The 17,514-nt window shown below is 40.4% G+C and overlaps 1 protein-coding gene across 3 annotated transcripts in view; it reads left to right on the top strand.

The window, feature by feature from the left end:
• KIAA0825 (KIAA0825 ortholog) overlaps window positions 1-17,514 on the top strand; it is a 251,024-nt gene that overhangs the window by 53,524 nt on the left and 179,986 nt on the right. For all 3 annotated transcript variants that reach the window (XM_048503736.1, XM_048503735.1, XM_048503737.1), the window contains 5 exons: window positions 681-833; window positions 5,025-5,119; window positions 13,873-14,100; window positions 14,532-14,797; window positions 15,576-15,726. In XM_048503736.1, the coding sequence (XP_048359693.1) occupies window positions 681-833; window positions 5,025-5,119; window positions 13,873-14,100; window positions 14,532-14,797; window positions 15,576-15,726 (893 nt within the window). The remainder of the gene's footprint in view (window positions 1-680; window positions 834-5,024; window positions 5,120-13,872; window positions 14,101-14,531; window positions 14,798-15,575; window positions 15,727-17,514) is intronic.

Below are 17,514 nucleotides of genomic sequence, written 5' to 3'. Positions count from 1 at the left end.
CTAATATCATTTTTGTATTGATTTTAATTTATTCATTAGTGATCCAGGCCCAATTTTAGAATGGAAATGACTGACTTTGTATTTGGCAATTAAAAATAGGGTATCTTAAGCATACTGACAATATTTTATTCAAAGTAGTGGATTTATATGGAAACTTGAATATTGAACATGATTGCTGGAAAGTGAATTCTTAGATTACAGAGGATAGTTCACAAAAATATGAAAGGTAGCTGTATTTTTTGGACTTCCTTGGGTACCAAAGACTTGAACTGCCTGAAAATATTATATTGTGATGCCTTCCTAGTAATTCAGATGACCAATAGTATTGAAAGTATCTGAGAACTTCAGTAGGATTAGTAGTAGTACTATTTCCTTTTTCGGTTTGTCTGCTAGGACCATGAGCTAGATCTTGGTTCCAAACAAAGGCCAAATCCGACTGGAAAAAAGTAAGAATAAAACTTTTTCCATAGTACCATTCAACTAATATACTTTCATTCTCTGATCCACTCCTTTCCTCTTTTTCACTGGTTACAGAATCAAAGTAATCAGAACAATTTTAATCTTTATCCTTCCTGTTTCAGTAGTAATTATGTGGTTTCAGTGATGGCTTGATTCGTTTCATAAAACATTACATATATACTTTCCCCCCCTGAAACTAACTTTCTTTACTTCTTTTTCAGCTTCTCAGGAATGTCCTAGAAAAGAGAGAAACTTTGGTTTAACAATAAATCAACTGAGATGCCTCTCCCACCTTGTAAAGCTATTTTTGGTGATGGAGGAAAAGGTTGAAGAGCTTTCTTCACCATGTTTTTCTGACAACCAATGTGTTCAAGGTAATACACACTTTCCCTATCCCTACATCTCATTGTTTTCTGAGGTAATCTGTCCTGTTTTCTGAGATAATCTGTCCTGTAAGTATGAAATAGCTAGCATATCAGATTGGCTAAAACAGTGGGAAAAGTGACTATTTCTGGTTAAGTTTGAACCCTAAGCATTCAAATTGGTATAGAAGGGAGAAATATGATTGGTGAATTGCCATCACAACACAACCTCTCAGTGTACTTTTCTGTTCCATTGAGCTCCAAATCTTTGCTCCTTGCCAATCCTCAATGTGACCATACAAAATGGAATGATAGTTAAAAGGAATTTGGTCTGAATTATCAGAGTGGGAAGATATAAATTAAAAATATATGCTAGAAAAACTATTATATATGGGAGGACAAGAGTATTCCAACAGGGATAATGTGAGGAATTTCGAGGCCACACTGAGATGCAATAGTACTATCTTAGAAGACATCACCTCATCTCCATTCAAAAAGCTACAGCATTAATAAAAGGTAGCAAAATAGCTGTGCTATTTTGGCAATGGCTTGGTTTTTCAGATTATGAAACAAATTGGAGTCTTGGACACTTGTGAAGTGGCCTTTATTAGCTCTGAATTAAAGTCATGTCAGATAATTACAAAAAGGGGAAAGTGAGTATTAGAATCCAAAGTTTAGTTGTTCTTTGCTCAGAATATCATATGGAGCTTTTGGGCTTGATGTACAGAACATTTGTAAAACTCCCTCAGAAATAAAGTAGTTCTTTGGGAAGTTTTATTTCATTTTTTCTGAAGGTGGTATCTGAGTTTTATCTAAACCAGGAGGTTTCTTGGCCATCATTTTTTCCCTAGACCCAGCGATGACAAAGAGCAATGGCTGCATAAATTGGATGTGAGAACACTTAGGGTTTATCTCAGAAAAATCAAAGATTTCAGATCTTCTGACAGATTGTTTGTACTCTTAGGGGGTCTTAAGAGGGGTCAAATGGCTTCTAAGAGATCCTTAGCTAGATGGTTAAGGGACTGTATTAGGGAGGCGTATGTAGTTAAGGGTAAAGTGGCTCCCAGGGTTTGTAAAGCTCATTACACTAGGACTATAGCTGCTGCTTGGGCGGAGAGGTCGAAGGCTTCCACATTGGAAATTTGCAAGGTGGCCACCTGGGCTTCTCTTCATACGTTTTCATAGCATTATCACTTGGATGTAGTCTGTTCTGCAGATTCTGCTTTTGGTAGGAGGTTGCTTGTGAACCAAAAAAAAAAAAGAACTGCAAAGAAAAGAGAGATGCATAGTTCACACTACTTCTTGCTGCCATCAAGACGAGTTCCTTTGCAGTTTGCACAATGGAAACCTATGAAGACCAATTTAGGTGGCTGAAAATAGAAGTTACAACTCAAGGAAGTACTGATCACTGATGCTGTTTGACTGTAATCCCATGGCAGACAATAGCACCAAGGGACACAGTGGGGAAAAAGTGAATGTTGACAAAGCATGCTTGTAACAGCCATACTGAAATGATCTGGATTTTTTTGTAATTTAATTTGTATCTCTTGCCATTTAATAAATAAATGAAGTACATTTTATATTCATTTCTTTTAAAACTATCATTTAGAAGAACAATCATATTAAAAACATTTTTTCAAACTTCAGTATGCTTGTGTTTTGCTCATTTAACTCTTTTTATTCATATTGCTTTTTAATTCTGATTGAGAATTACAGTGAGTGAAGAGGTAATTATCAAACTGAAAGCATACTTGAATAATGTTCACAGCAATGTCCTTTACATACATTGACTCAAATATTGTTGACGTCCAATTTTGTTGACTTTCAAGTTGAGGCTAGAAGTATCATAAATGCCTAATTTTTTTTTTAATCCACCATGAATATTGCCCCAAACATTCCTTTTTTCTAGCAAAGATGTAGGACTTTTTCTCAGAAGTATCTGCCAGCTCCTCATGTCTACTCTTCCAGAATTAACAGAAAATTCAAGAAAATAAAAGAACTGTAATATGCCTTCATTTGAAGTACTGAAAAGAATTAATCTTTTTTCCTGGTCTTTGACCATCCTTACAGTTCGGTTCTAGTGGATTTATAGTACAATTAAATTAATGAAATGTTGAGACATACCTAGCACATTCATTATCAGAGAAGATACGATCCTTTGAAGAAACCTGGAACATTCAGCAGAAGGGATAAAGCAAAATGTCCTGTTTAGAATGAAGAATGCTTGACCAAATTATATTCTCCTTCTGTCCTTCTGGTGTGCTTTCCCTTTCCTCTGGTGTGTCAGAAGTATCTTGTTAAGATTTTCAAAAATCAAAAACATCTAACACACTTTTCATCTTCCTCTCACCTTTTCTCCCCCATTTCAGAGAGAAAGGTGAACTTTAGACAGATCTGATAATGAGTGCCAAGAAAAGCTTTTTCCAGTGGAGCTCTTTGAAACCACTCTGGGCAAACTTGTCAAGGCCTTAGATTTTCAAGCTTTGCCTCAGGGGACTAGAAAGATTTGCAAAGGTCTTTCCTTCACACATTAATTAGAAATCTATTTCTTCATATAAATCTCTAGAAAGCACTATAAAAGAACAACACCATCAGATTTACAAAGTCATTGCCCTAATGGGCAGCTTTTGAAGCCGTATGAATTCTGGTTTTGTATGTTCTAAAAGAAACTGCAACAGCATTTCTTTAAAAAAATCTTATTTTTCAAGGAGTGGGATTGGAAGATGGAATTTACACTCAAGATGTAGGAGAACTAGACTTACTACTCTCATTAGTTTTTCAAAGTTTTTTGGTGCCAGTAACATCTTTCTAGATTTGGGATTAAGTTTAGATCATTTGTGATCATTTGTGATCATTTATCAGTTCTAGTTAGAGTTTGAAAACTGAATAGTTAATGGATTATAATAGTGCCAACAGTGGCACATATGAACTAGTTTATAGGGGTGTACACATATGAATGGGGTAGAATTGTTTTACAATTCTACAAGAATCAATTCTTTTAGGAAAAATTTCTTACCTCTGGCATCATCCTGACCTGTTTCATTATCTGCATTCCAAATCTCATTCTGTCATATGTTTCAAAATATCAATCCAATGTTCCTGATTGTAGAAACGGAGGTTGTACATTGACATGGAAACCTAAAATTGGTACAGATTGCCTTTGGCATACTGAACATAAACTTATTAATACTGGATGTGTTCATGGGAATGTAATATGGCTTAATACCTTGTTTCCCCAAAAATAAGACATCCCCAGAAAATAAGATGTAGTAGAGGTTTTGCTGAAGTGCTAAATATAAAGCATCCCCCAAAAGTAAGACGTAGCAAAGTTTTTGTTTGGAAGCATGCCGGTCGAACAGAACACCAGAGCATGCAGCTGTGGAGCGGAAAAATAAGACATTCCCCTGAAAATAAGACATAGCGCATCGTTGGGAGCAAAAATTAATATAAGACACTGTCTTATTTTCGGGGAAACACGGTAGATAGTATTTAAGCAAGCTCTTCTTTATTGCTGCGGATCTTAATTTAAAATTGTTGTTTCTCATCTCTAGACTATATCGTACTGTTCTCAGAAGATCAAATCCATCTATAAAGCCAAAAACTGTCTTCTGTCAAACGTATATGGTGTCAGATTCCTCAACATGAAGATGTGGAAGAAAGCTCTATTGAAATTTTGCTTCCAACCAAATGTGTTCGGAAGCATAGTGCTTTCATGTTTTTCCACCCTCACTCCAGCTTTACTAATATTCAGTAGACCCACATTTAAAGATAAGAACTTTTTGCTGTACTTTAGTACTATGCACAATGAGGACAGGGCAGGTTCTATCATTCTAGCACTCAGGAGATAACAAGTTTATTTATTCATTTACCAAATTTGTATCCCATTTTACTGCTCTTACAAAGGCCACCAAAGGCCACCAAATCACTGCCAAATCTTTTTAGAAGCCTTTTAATGCACAAATTATCTAAACATCAGTGATTAAATCAAGTATTGTATACCTTTATATGTACTGTTGATAAGTAAAATGCAAAATGGAATGTGGAATTTGTAAAACAACTTCTGTTTGATATCTGAATTTTGCTTTCTTACACTCCTAACTTTCCATTACAGCTTATGCCTTTGTAGGACACATGAATATATCAGGTGTAATAGGTTAGCAAATTTCTTCAGAATTAATCTTAGCTTTGATCTCCTTTGTGCAGGAGTTCTGAAGAAAGTTGGTGGGGATCTTTTGACAGGGGAGAGTAAAACAAATGGAGCCAGTATGCTTCCTGAACAGTTACTTCAGGTAAAAGAGGTAAGTCAAGAAACAATCTGTGATCTTGGAAGTCTGTTTGTTTGTGCTTTCAGTAAGTGCAAATTAAAATATTAATTCCAAATTTTGACACTCAGCTAATTTCAGGGGTATCTTTAATTTAATTCTGCAAAGACTGAATTTGTGAAGAAACAACTGCATGCAACAGGTTGTATGACTATCTGCCACTAGGACAGAAGTCGTGGGTGTGCCCTCGCTGCAATGAGCTCCTGGCACTCAAGGAACGTGTGCGTTCTCTTGAAGCCAAGGTGGCAAACCTGGAGAAGCTGAAAGAGGCAGAGAGGGTGACAGACGAGGCTTTCAGGGACCTAACAGCCGGGTCCCACTCCCAAGGTGCGACATCTCCTTCAGATGTCATGTGGAGGAATGAAGGCCTTGGGATGGAGGGTGCCAGCTCTGAGGTGGGGGAAGATGCTCCCTGTAGATGGGATCCAGCTTCCCTTAATCCTGGTGGATCAGCTTATCCTCTCGCGACTGAGGGATGGGCCCCTCGAAGGGAGGTAAGGGGGGGCTCCCTTGTAGTGGGTGGGATTCGAATTTTCATTAGAAATGTAGAGAGTTGGGTTTGTGGAGAGGCGTGATGACCGTGATGGTGACTTGCCTGCCTGAGTGCTGAAGGTTGTGGATGTCACATTGCCTCGTCTAAGATAGAGCTTTTAGACAGTGCTGGGGTGGAGTCAGCAGTTGTGAAGTCCACATTGGCACCCAAACGACATTGGGAATATGTAGCCGGGAGGTTCTGGAAGCTACCGAAATTTAGGCTGCTAGGAAACAGGTTGAAGTCCAGGACCTCCAAAGGTGGCATTCCTCAGAAAATGCCTACCTCGCTCCATCGTGCAGAGGCGAAGGCTAAGGGGCAAGCAGAGATACAGGGTCTCAATGCGTGGATGAGAAGGTGGTGTAAGGCAGAGGGTTTCCCCAGATTTGTCAGGAACTGGGGGAACCCTTTGGGACAAGTGGTAGGCCTGTAAAACAAACGGGACGGGCTTCATCTTAACCAAAGAGGGAACCAGGCTGCTGGCGCTCAACATTAAAAAAAAAGTGGCAGAACAGCTTTTAAACTGATCCCTGGGGGAAAGCCTACAGGAGCTGGGAGGTAGACTTTCGGGTTCGGAATACAGTATCTATGGGGGATGCAGACAGAGAGAGGAGGTTTTTCTAAATCAACCACATACAAGCGATAGGGAACATAGCAATGTGCATGTGACGATAAGTGTCTAAGCAAAAAGACTTGAGGGTAAAGCACATAAATCTCAGTGGGTTAAGGACAGAGACAGGGTATACAGGTGTCTCTATGCTAATAGTAGAAGCATTCGACCTAAAAATGGGGGAGCTATGGAGTACAGAGTTTTGAAGGAGGGACTTTGATACCAGTGGCATTATAGAGACATGGTGGAAATGAGGAGAACCCAGTGGATGCTGTTATACCAGGCTACAGGCTCTATAGGGAAGTTGATAGGACAGGGGCGCATTGGGATGGAGTTGCTCCCCTTACATCAAATGAGAGCATAGTATCACATAAAATAGACAATGCAGGGGGGGAGCTGGTTCCCTCTACAGGAATCACTGTAGATATCAATACCAGGTGTGAAGGACAGCTTCTAATATTAGAATATATTATCATTCCTCCTGACCAAAGTGCACAAGAGGATTCGGAGATGGAAAAAGAAATTAGAGAGGCCAAAAAAAAAACCAAAAATGTAGTGGTAATGGGTGATTTGAACTATCCCCATATAAACTTCGGAAAAAATGCATGTCTCAGGCTCATAGTAAGGAGGAGAGCATTCCCTGGATATGCTAAATGACTGTGGCTTAGAGCAGATGTGGTTGTGGGAACCAACCAGGGGAGAGGTGGATCCTAAATCTAATTTCTATGTGGGACCCATAGGACCTGGTGCAGGGAAGTCAGTGTTTTTGTTGGAGCCGATAGGGGAACAGCTTAACTCACAATGCTAAGTCAGATTCAGTATCTCAGCATGCGAACAAGTGGCAACTACTAACGTAGTTGGCGAGCATTCGCCTTTCAGAAAGGGAAATTCTCTCTAAAGCATGAGGGGGATAGTGCGCAGGAAGCTGAAAGGGAAAATCAAGAGAGTCAAACTGTCCAGGGATGCTTGAGGTTATTTAAAAAACACAGTAATAAAAGCTCAGCTGGAAATGTGTTCCACAGGTTAGAAAAAGCGCAGCACCCAGTCCAAAAGAAAGCCACCATGGTTAACAAGAAGAGGTTGAGGAAATTATCAGAAAAGAAAATGTCATTTAGGAAAATGGAAGTCCAGTTTGGTTGATGAAGAATACATGAGAGGGAACATAAATGGTGGCAAAAAGAGAAGCAAGTTAGCTGTAAGGGAGGCAAAAGGATTATGGAGGAACGCATGGCTATTAAGGAAACATCAAGACCAGCAACAAACAGTTCTTCAAGCACATCAAAAAAGCAGGAAGCCAGCAAGGGAAGCTGCAGGCCCGCTAAGGATGATCAAAGGAACAAAGGGTGTGCTAAAAGATGGCAGGGAGATTGCAGAGAAGCTGGGAATTAATTCTTTTGCATCTGTTCTCACCCAAGAGGAGAGGTGAGGAACATTCCTGCACCTGAACCAAGCTTCTTAGGAGGCGTAGCATCCGAGGAACTAGCGAAGACATAGTGGTAGACAAGGAAGAAGTTTCGGGCAGCCATTGAGGCAAACTAAATGTTACCAAAATCCTCTGGGCTCCAGGACATCGCATTCACCCAAGAGTATCTTAAAGAGCTCAAGCATGAAATTGCTGATCTTCTCTCACTCCTTTAATATGCAACTTATCCTGAAGTCCGTATTCATCCCTGAAGACTGGAAGATGGCCAATGTGTCACACCAATCTTTAAGCAAGGATGACTAGGGGGACCTTGCGGGAAATTACAGGCCAGTCAGTTTGACATCTGTTCCTGGTAAATTAGTAGAATCTATCATTAAAGATAAAATTATAAAACATGTAGAAAAGCAAGACCTGCTGAGAAAGAGTCAGCATGGCTTTTGCAGAGTGCAACCTGTCTTACAAACTTACTAGAGTTCTTTGAGGGTGTAAACATGTTGCATGTGGACAGGGTGAACCGGTGGACACTGCTCTACTGTGGATTTCCAAAAGGCTTTTTGACAAAAGTTCCTCACCAGAGACTGTTGAGAAAACTCAGCAATGGAAGGAATAAGAGGGGAAGTCCTCCTATGGATTTCAAAAACTGGTTGAGAAACAGGGAAACAAAAAGAGTGGGGTGTAAATGGGAAGTTCTCACAATGGAGAGATGTGAGGGAGTGGTGTCCCCTAAGCGATCCGCTTTAATGGGACCAGTGCTCTTCTTTAACCTATTCATAAAATGACCTTGGAAGTAGGGAATTGGGTAAGAAAGCGTGGGTGGCCAAGTTTGCAGATGATACCAAATTATGTAGGGTGGTGAGAAACCACAAAGGATTTCGCGAAGAGCTCCAAGCAGACTCCTTTGATAAATTAGGGTGGAGTGGGGCTCAGAATGGCAGTAATGCAGTTCAATGTAGCAAAATGTAAAGTGATGCACATAGGGGCAAAAAAATCCAAACTCTTCACATACACGCTTACAGGGGTCAGTGCTATCAGGTCACAGACCAGGAAAGGGATTTAGGCGTGCCCTTAGTTGGATAGTTCCATGGAAATGCTCAAACTCAATGCATGGCAGCTGTGAAAAAAGGCAAACTCTATGCTGGGGATCATTAGAAAAGCTGGAATCTGAGAATAAACTGCAAAGATTGTCATGCCCCTTATATAAAAGCAGTGGTGCGACCGGGCATCTTGGAGTACACTCGTGTCCAGTTCTGGTCGCCGCATCCTCAAAAAAAGGATATTGAGGAGATAGAAAAAGTGCAGAGAAGGGCAACAAGGATGATTGAGGGACTGGGAGCACCTTCCCTATGAGGAGAGAGGCTGCATGCGCTTTGGGACTCTTTAGTTTGGAGAGGAGGCGCCTGAGGGGGATAAGGATTGGGAAGTCTACAAAATTCATGCATGGGGTAGTGAAAATGCTGGAGAGAGAGAAATTTTTCTCTCTTTCTCACAATACTAGGAACCAGGGGCATTCATTGAAAATGCTGGGGAAGAATTAGGACTAATAAAAGGAAACACTTCTTCTACTTCCGAATCGTGTGATTGGTGTTTGGAATATGCTGCCACAGGAGGTGGTGATGGCCACTAACCTGGATAGCTTTAAAAGGGGCTTGGACAGATTTATGGAGGAGAAGTTGATTTATGGCTACCAATCTTGATCCTCTTTGATCTGAGATTGCAAATGCCTTAACAGACCAGGTGATCGGGAGCAACAGCCGCAGAAGGCCATTGCGTTCACATCCTACATGTGAGCTCCCAAGGCACCTGGTGGGCCACTGCGAGTAGCAGAGAGCTGGACTAGATGGACTTTGGTCTGATCCAGCTGGCTTGTTCTTATGTTCTTATGTATATGAACATAAAAGAAGCAGTTCAGAAGTTGTTTTTGCTGTGCTGCTACCAGAAGGGTAATGAAAACAAGTGAAAAGAAATGGGCAAGTTTTTATTTAACATTGTGGTTGTTTCCATGGTGGTGATGCAAAGTGCCATCAAGTTGCAGCTGACTTATGTTGACTCCATATGGTTTTTAGGACAAGAGATGAAAAGAGGTGATCTGATATTGCCTGCCTCTGTATTGCATTCTGGACTTCCTTGGCAGTCTCTTATCCAAGTATTAACCAGGGCTGACCTGGCTTATCTTGTGAGATCTGATGAGATAATGCTAGTCTGGGCCACCCAGGTAGACAGTGCCATAAATCTATTGAGAGCCTACATGGTTGTATGTAATCTTGCTACTAGAATCTGATATCGCCTTTTCACAAAGGACCCTTTAAATATCAATGCACTAGTTACCCTGTTTATAAAATCTGCTTTTATTTCCCCCATTGTAGCGTGATTAAGAAATAATTGCCACTATGCAGCTTGTGCACAGAGAGACACTGCCTAGAATGTTTTTTCCAGATCACTAGGTAGGCCAAATGACATTCCTGTTTCTAAGTGGATGTCCTAAGCAGTGCATCCTGCTTTATAAGGCACACTTATGTTTATATCCAATCAAAATTGATTCTCAGATTCATTACTTAAAACATTTTCAATAATAGGATGGTTTACTAGCCAGATTGAGGATCCCCATGGCACAGTGTGGTAAGCTGCAATACTGCAGTCAAAGGTCTGCTCATAACCTCAGATCGATCCTGACGGAATTCAATTTCTGGTAGCCAGCTCAAGGTTGACTGAGTCTTCCATCCTTTTGAGATTGGATAAGTACCCGACTTCCTGGGGATAAAATGTGGACAACTGGAGAAGACAATGGCAAACCACCCCTTAACCATAGTCTACCTGTGATGTGATGTGGTACCACCTCATGGTGACCGGATACTTGCTCAGGGGGCTACCTTTTACCTACTACTTTGATAACTCAAAAGCAAGAATTGAACAACTTGGGCAATTGTAGAAAGCTGGACCATAAATATTTTAATTAATTAATCATGAAAGGTTTTAGATCCTTAGAAAAGTCTGAAATCTAATGGGTCATAAAGCTGACAAGAAGAAGAAGAAGAAGAAGAAGAAGAAGAAGAAGAAGAAGAAGAAGAAGAAGAAGAAGAAGAAGAAGAAGAAGAAGAAGAAGAAGAAGAAGAAGAAGAAGAAGAAGCAGAAGAAGAAGAAGAAAAAGAGGAGGAGGAGGAGTTTGGATTTATATCCCCCCTTTCTCTCCTGTAGGAGACTCAAAGGGGCTTACAATCTCCTTGCCCTTCCCCCCTCACAACAAACACCCTGTGAGGTGGGTGGGGCTGGGAGAGCTCCGAAAAGCTGTGACTAGCCCAAGGTCACCCAGCTGGCGTGTGCGGGAGTGTACAGGCTAATCTGAATTCCTCAGATAAGCCTCCATTACTCAAGCGGCAGAGCTGGGAATCAAACCCCGTTCCTCCAGATCAGAGTGCACCTGCTCTTAGCCACTGCTCTTAGCCACTACGCCACTGCTGCCACGTAGTGGTCATTCTCAGTTTTGATCTAAGTTTGGTACACAAATCAGAGATCCATTTAATGGACAACCCCAGTATTTGGGCATGTCCACTTGAATTTGTGGGGTGTTTAAAAAATTATGTTGCTGTTTTTTAGCATTACAAAATACTTTTGAAAGTCCATTTGGTTTGAAAAGGAGTTTTCTGTGTGACATAAAGACCTGAAATAGAGTCATCTTGTGGCATGCAGAGGTTTTTTAAAACTGGGGATCTCTGTGTTTATTCATTCTGTTAAAATTTACCCAACAGGGATGATCATAAAAGCCTATTAAATCTGTATTCATAATTGAATTTAGGCCACCTTAAACACAGGACACTGGATCAGAATCTAATCTATAGGACTTCTGGTAAGAAATCTGTCCATGGTTCTACCCCATTTTTTCACCTCTTCAAAGAGAACATACAATGGAGAAAGTGAATGAACAACGGTTATGTTTTATGGGTGTATGTTTTTGGAAACCTAAAATCCAGGTGTCAATGGAAAGTATATTCAGGTGTTCCCGGGTGTCTGTCAAGACTGTACACCTGACAGGGGAAATGCATAATTGTGTGGCTCTGGTCCTGGTACAGGGCAGTGGGACACCCTAGGTGTCTTCTGCACTATGCAGAGACTCGCTGAGACTCAAAAGTGCCTGTTAAACTTTTATTTATTACTATGAACCAAGGCTACACATGTATTGATCCAAGTGCAGTTCCCTTAGCTTTCCTGCTCTGTGTCTTTAAAACCTCAGGAGGCTGAGCTGTGTTTCTGCTATTGTTCCACTCACCTTGGCTTGAGCAGGTGTGGCTGCCTTATGTTGCCCAAGGCCATAACACTTCCTTTAGGTTCCTTTCTTCCCCTCTCTGTGCCTTCTCAGACCTTCTCACCCAGTTCTGTGCCTTCTCAGACCTTCTTGCTTTGCCCCCTCAGTCTCTCCCCCTTGACCTCCCTTTTGATCACTGTCCCCTCTTCATGCTGGCCAAACCCATCATTTCTCCTCCCTTCTCTGTTCATTTCTGAAGCCCTTCCTTGCCTTGTTGCACCCCAGCTGGTTTTCACAGGGCCAAATGGAAACACATGCTGCCAGCTGTGACCCTGGTCAGCAATATGAGTTGGCGAACCTCATGTCTCTACTACCCTGTTTTCCCGAATATAAGACATCCCCTGAAAATAAGACGTAGTGGAGGTTTTGCTGAAGTGCGAAATATAAGGCATCCCCCAAAAGTAAGACGTAGCAACGTTTTTGCTTGGAAGCATGCCCGACGAACAGAACACAGAAAAATAAGACATCCCCTGAAAATAAGACATAGCGCATCTTTGGGAGCAAAAATTAATATAAGACACTGTCTTATTTTCGGGGAAACACGGTATTATGCACCTTAGCCTCTTGGTGTGGAGAAGGGTCTCCAGAGAATCTCCTACTGAGGCCATCTTTCTGCAACTGCTGTTCTAGGTGGTGCCCCACCTTGTCCTGGAGCAGCTGCTGTCACCTCTGTACCACAGAAACTCATGCATCATCAGAAAAGTACATCCAGGTCTTCACTGAGATTTTTTAACAGAAATAGAAAAAATCTCTCATGTGCTATATGGGTTATTTTATGTGGTATTTCATAGAGAGTCTTTCAGTTTATATTAGAAAACCTGAATGGTGACTTGGTTGTATTTTTCTGATGATAACACATTTATGTATGCCCAGAAATGTCTGTCACTGTCTCATGCACACAAATGTTTATTGTGTAAAATAAAACATTTTCTATATAAAAATGTCTTTATTGTGTGCTTTCTCTAAACAGCTCAGAGTGGCATCCATAGTACTATCATCCATCCCACATCATGGGATTAGGGGCTCAGTGCCCCTTGCAACATGCATAAAATTTCCCCTGCTTCCAGCCTAAGGTTTGCCCCCAGGGCTGGGCTCTTCGTTCCTCCCTCTGGTCGTTCATTGCTCCCTCTGGCCTTTTAAAGCTCCTGCTCCACATCACCAGGCCATCTTGCATGCCTCTGTCATCTCCCACCGGCAACCCACCTCTTCCTCTTCCTCTCCCCAAGCCTCCAGGTAATCATGGCTCTGGGTTGTGTTGGGCAGCGACTTTCCACCCACACTTTAGAAAACTGTGATGTGGAAAGTCACAATGTGGGAGGGACAACTGTACTGTTATCATACACTTTATTTTATTCTCATAACAACCCTATAAAGTAAGTGACTGGCCCAAGGTTACATAGTGAGTTTTGTGTTTTGGCAGGAATTTTTAAATTATTCCTTACTTGTGGTTTCCTTGATGTTAATGGGGAATGAATGGAATTTATAAAGATCCTGATTTCCTTAACTATAAAGACAAGGGGAATTTGGACATATAAGTCTTGAAAGACTTCTGCAAAGATGTTGCAACCTAAACGCTGGCAAGTTTTATAAGAGGAGAAAGTTCATCACTGGGGGACATCAGTTTAAAATCTCTCTTGAGGGTCAGTATTCTCTGAAAATGGCACAACAATGGTAATTATGCAAGAACACTGTTTATTATAATTGATGTTATTTCATTCTTCCAGTCATTTCACTGGAGCTTGTGTAAGAGATGTTCCAAGTAGATTGCGCTCTGAATACTTGAAGACCTCCTCCAGATTATCTGTGTACTTTGGAGATCATTCACATGGCAGTTCAATTCAGTTTTTGTTATGCTTATATATTTCAGTCTGCCATCTTAGCTTTTGACTGGAGAAATGCATTTAAAGATCTTTCCTCATCAGTGGCATACTGTATAACAAGTACAGTTGACAATGTTTCCACTAAAATTCTTCAACATGAACAGGAAGAACAGTCTTCACCTTTTGGTTATGTGATAAATCTTGTAAATGTACAGTGCATGAAGAAATCTTGGGGAGCTCTTAATGAGAAAGAGCAACCAAAACAAATTTTAAAGGTATGTATCAAAAGTTCTGAAATTTGAGGATTTATAGAATGCAAACTTTGAAGTACTTGTGATATCAATAATGCTCAAGCAATCAAATAAATAGAATTAATATAGTTTCTACTGATTTGCCTGGGAGAGACATAGACTAACTGGCTTGTAGTTTTCTGGTTTTCCTCTAGACCCTTTTAAAATGGTGTAATATTTGCTACTCTCCAGTCTGCTTCCCAGTTTTTAAAAATTACTTTTCTAGCAAATATTATGTCCTAGTTATATTTTCTGGGAGTTTTTGCATTGTACCTTTACCTTTCAGTGTCAAAATGTAATGGGTATAAAAGTTTAAAATGCTGTCGTTCTGTGACAAGTACATTATTTGTTGTGCTATGCATAAATTAAACATTGTTACCAAACAAACTGGATTCCATAACCCCCCCCCCCCTTAGTTTTGTTCAGATATCCTGGAAGAACTTGACACATTGCTTCCATTGGCTCTGGCATGCAGAGATGAATCTCTTCAGGAAATGAGAGCCAACTTTGTGGAGGCTTCCTGCAAAGTAGCAACAGCTGTCCTAGAAAGGTTGGAGGAGAGAAGTAAAGACGTCCCTTCCAGAGCTTCACTCCAGAACTTGTATGCTGTCCTCTCCACAGCAGTGCATGTCTATCAGCATTTTAAGATGTATGATGATTTAATGAAAAAGCAAAGCAGGAAGTGAGTCTTCTCTATTCCATTGCATGATAAAGTGTGGGTATGGGAAATTATTTCATTGAGCAGTAGAACGGATTGCTTAAATATACAACAGAACGTCAAAGAAAAGTGCAATTTATTCCTTTCCATCTTGAATTTTCTCTTTGTTGTAAAGTCTTTCTTAACCTGTTGCATAGTTTTCAACTTTTGTATTTCACTTGAACTGGCTATCTCAGACTCAGTGGCTGTGTTCAGGTGTCATGAATAGTGTTGACAACAAGCCTGGCAATGCTTGGGCTCTCACTCTTTCCAGTGATGCACATTATTAATATTGAAGTCTTCCTTGTTTACAACTAACTGCAATTTGTTGTGACACCCACAGTGGATTGTTAAACAAATTGCAGTTTGCTTCTTGCTTACCAGTTCTCAGCTAAGATTAAACTACATATCACGTTGTTTAGAAATCAGCATTTAGAATTGCACTTAGCATTTTAGCAGCAGCAGAACAGTGATCTGAGATGACAGGAGTGGGTTTCCCCCCCACCCCCAAATAGTGGATTGACAGTTCTGTTTGCTTATAGCAGAAGTACAACGCCTATTTGTAGAACAGCAGATGTAGATTTTCAAAGAGCCTCTGTAACAAAAACCAGATTTTGAAGTGAATGCTGGTTTGAATTCAAGAACTAAGAGGAAATGAATGATTGATACTAAATAATCCAAACCATTTGTAGAACTATAGATTGATACCTCCTACTACATTGACCTTAAATTTTTCTCTTTTTTTATCATTCCATTTAAACAGACCTTTATTCCTGGTGCCTCTCCAGCGATATCAGGAATTGATCAGTGTTCTGCAATTTCAAGTTAAAAACTACTGCATCAGAGTTTGTGCTACAAGCATTTTACAGGATGCTGAGAGTCACTATTGGGATGACTGCAAAGCTTTTTATGAGGTGTGACGTTAACTTTTTAATCCTTTATTTTACACACTATGTCTTATTCTTTTCTGCTTTCTGCATAATTTGAAACACAGCTTCAGCGCTACTGTTACGGCTTCAGTATTTCAGCAATTGCTAATTTATTTACTTTTGTTGTTTATAATCCATCTTTCTCACAGGGAGTCAAGGCGTATTAAGCATAGTGAGTCAGTACATTCACAAAAATGGGACATTCAATAACCAATGCATTAGGATTTTAGAAGTCTGGCACAACTGGAAAAAAACCTGAAGCATAGCATAGCTATGACATATTAAGCACATAATATATTAAACAGAAAATACATAATTAGGATCCTACTTTCAGTAAGCTAAATTCAGCAGTATAGGCCATAGTCCACAATCATTTATCCAAGCAAGTTGGTAAAATCATTTTGTTCATTGCAAAGCTATTACCTGCACAGAAAACCCCTCTCGAATGGTTCAGTTTTGCAGTGTTTGTGGGAGGCCAGGAAGGTGGGAGCCTTCCTGAACCTCTTTAGGTAGGCCATTCCATAAGGCAGAAGCCACAGTGGAGAAGGCACCTGTTCAAGGCAGTTGATGATTTTGCCCACTTGCAGGCTGGCACCTGCAGAAGCCTCTACTGATTTGAGCAAAGTTGTAGTAGTGGAACGTTGGTAGAGAGGGGGTTCCACAAATAAAACAGTCCAGTATTAAGAGAACCCAGTAGCAGCTTTAAGACTACTCAGCCATTCTCAAGCTTCCTCATATTTTGATTAAAACATTTTCTAAGACCTCAAAATTCTCTCTCCCCTTTTCTTCCACTGGTGCCTGCCACACGCTGGACAGTTTATTTTCAAAATACATGTGGCAGAATGTGTATGCATTGTGCAGGCCTCTATCCTCTTATTTCCTCAGAAGAGTATCAACTACATAATAAAGGAAAATTTAAGAAAAACATATATACTGTGTATACACAGTCTACAAGCTCATGTCTCAGAGAGTCTGATGGGGGATTGGACATACAAGTAAGGGCCATGGTGGTAGGCAGAGGACAGGAGCCCTGAGCCTACACCCCCCCCCCCCGCCTAAATCTAGCCCTGGAATGTTTTCTCTCAAGACAGTAATTCATATTATTTTATCCTCTAAAATGTTTTTGCATGTGTAAGAATGAAGTGTACCTCTGGCTTTTATTCAGAAATAAAACATACTTCTGAGATCTGGGGAACTGGTTTAACCACATGTAGCCTGAGTATGTCATGTCTTTAAACATTCAGTTCTATCTTGGAGCTTGTTCAACTAGCCCAGGGTAGTATCTAATTGGCTAGCTGGGAAAACTGGGAACTGTACAAGTCTTGCAGCATTGTATATGGAATGGAAACGTGAAACTATCTTGGAACCATGGTCAAAATCCTAGATAAGCAGGAGCTCACAGTAAATGTCACTGCTGGTGTGATACTTACAAGTTGCGCTCTAAAACAGAGAGTATGGGGAAGCAATTTAATATCTGCAGTTGGGAGTGCGTCAGCTGCACCAGCACATGATAGAATATAAGAACTTCAATGTCTCACCAGCTGAATGAATACTTTCTTTGCCGCCCAAGTGGCCCTCCAGTCTATATCTTAGAATCAAGCTTTTCGAAGCATCTGCTGTAAAACCTGCATTCTAATTGCCAAAAAATAAACTTGACAGTTTGCAGACTATACTGAGTAGTTTATATAATATTGCCCAACTGTTTCCTTACATATAATTTAGATGAAAGCTAACATCTGTCTTATTGTATGAAGCTTGCAAAAATAGCAGATG

This window comes from Sphaerodactylus townsendi, linkage group LG07, assembly GCF_021028975.2.
Source record: "Sphaerodactylus townsendi isolate TG3544 linkage group LG07, MPM_Stown_v2.3, whole genome shotgun sequence".
NCBI classification, from domain to species: Eukaryota; Metazoa; Chordata; class Lepidosauria; order Squamata; family Sphaerodactylidae; genus Sphaerodactylus; species Sphaerodactylus townsendi.
Note: the sequence above shows the minus strand (reverse complement) of the source record. Positions and strands in the feature narration are given on the sequence as shown.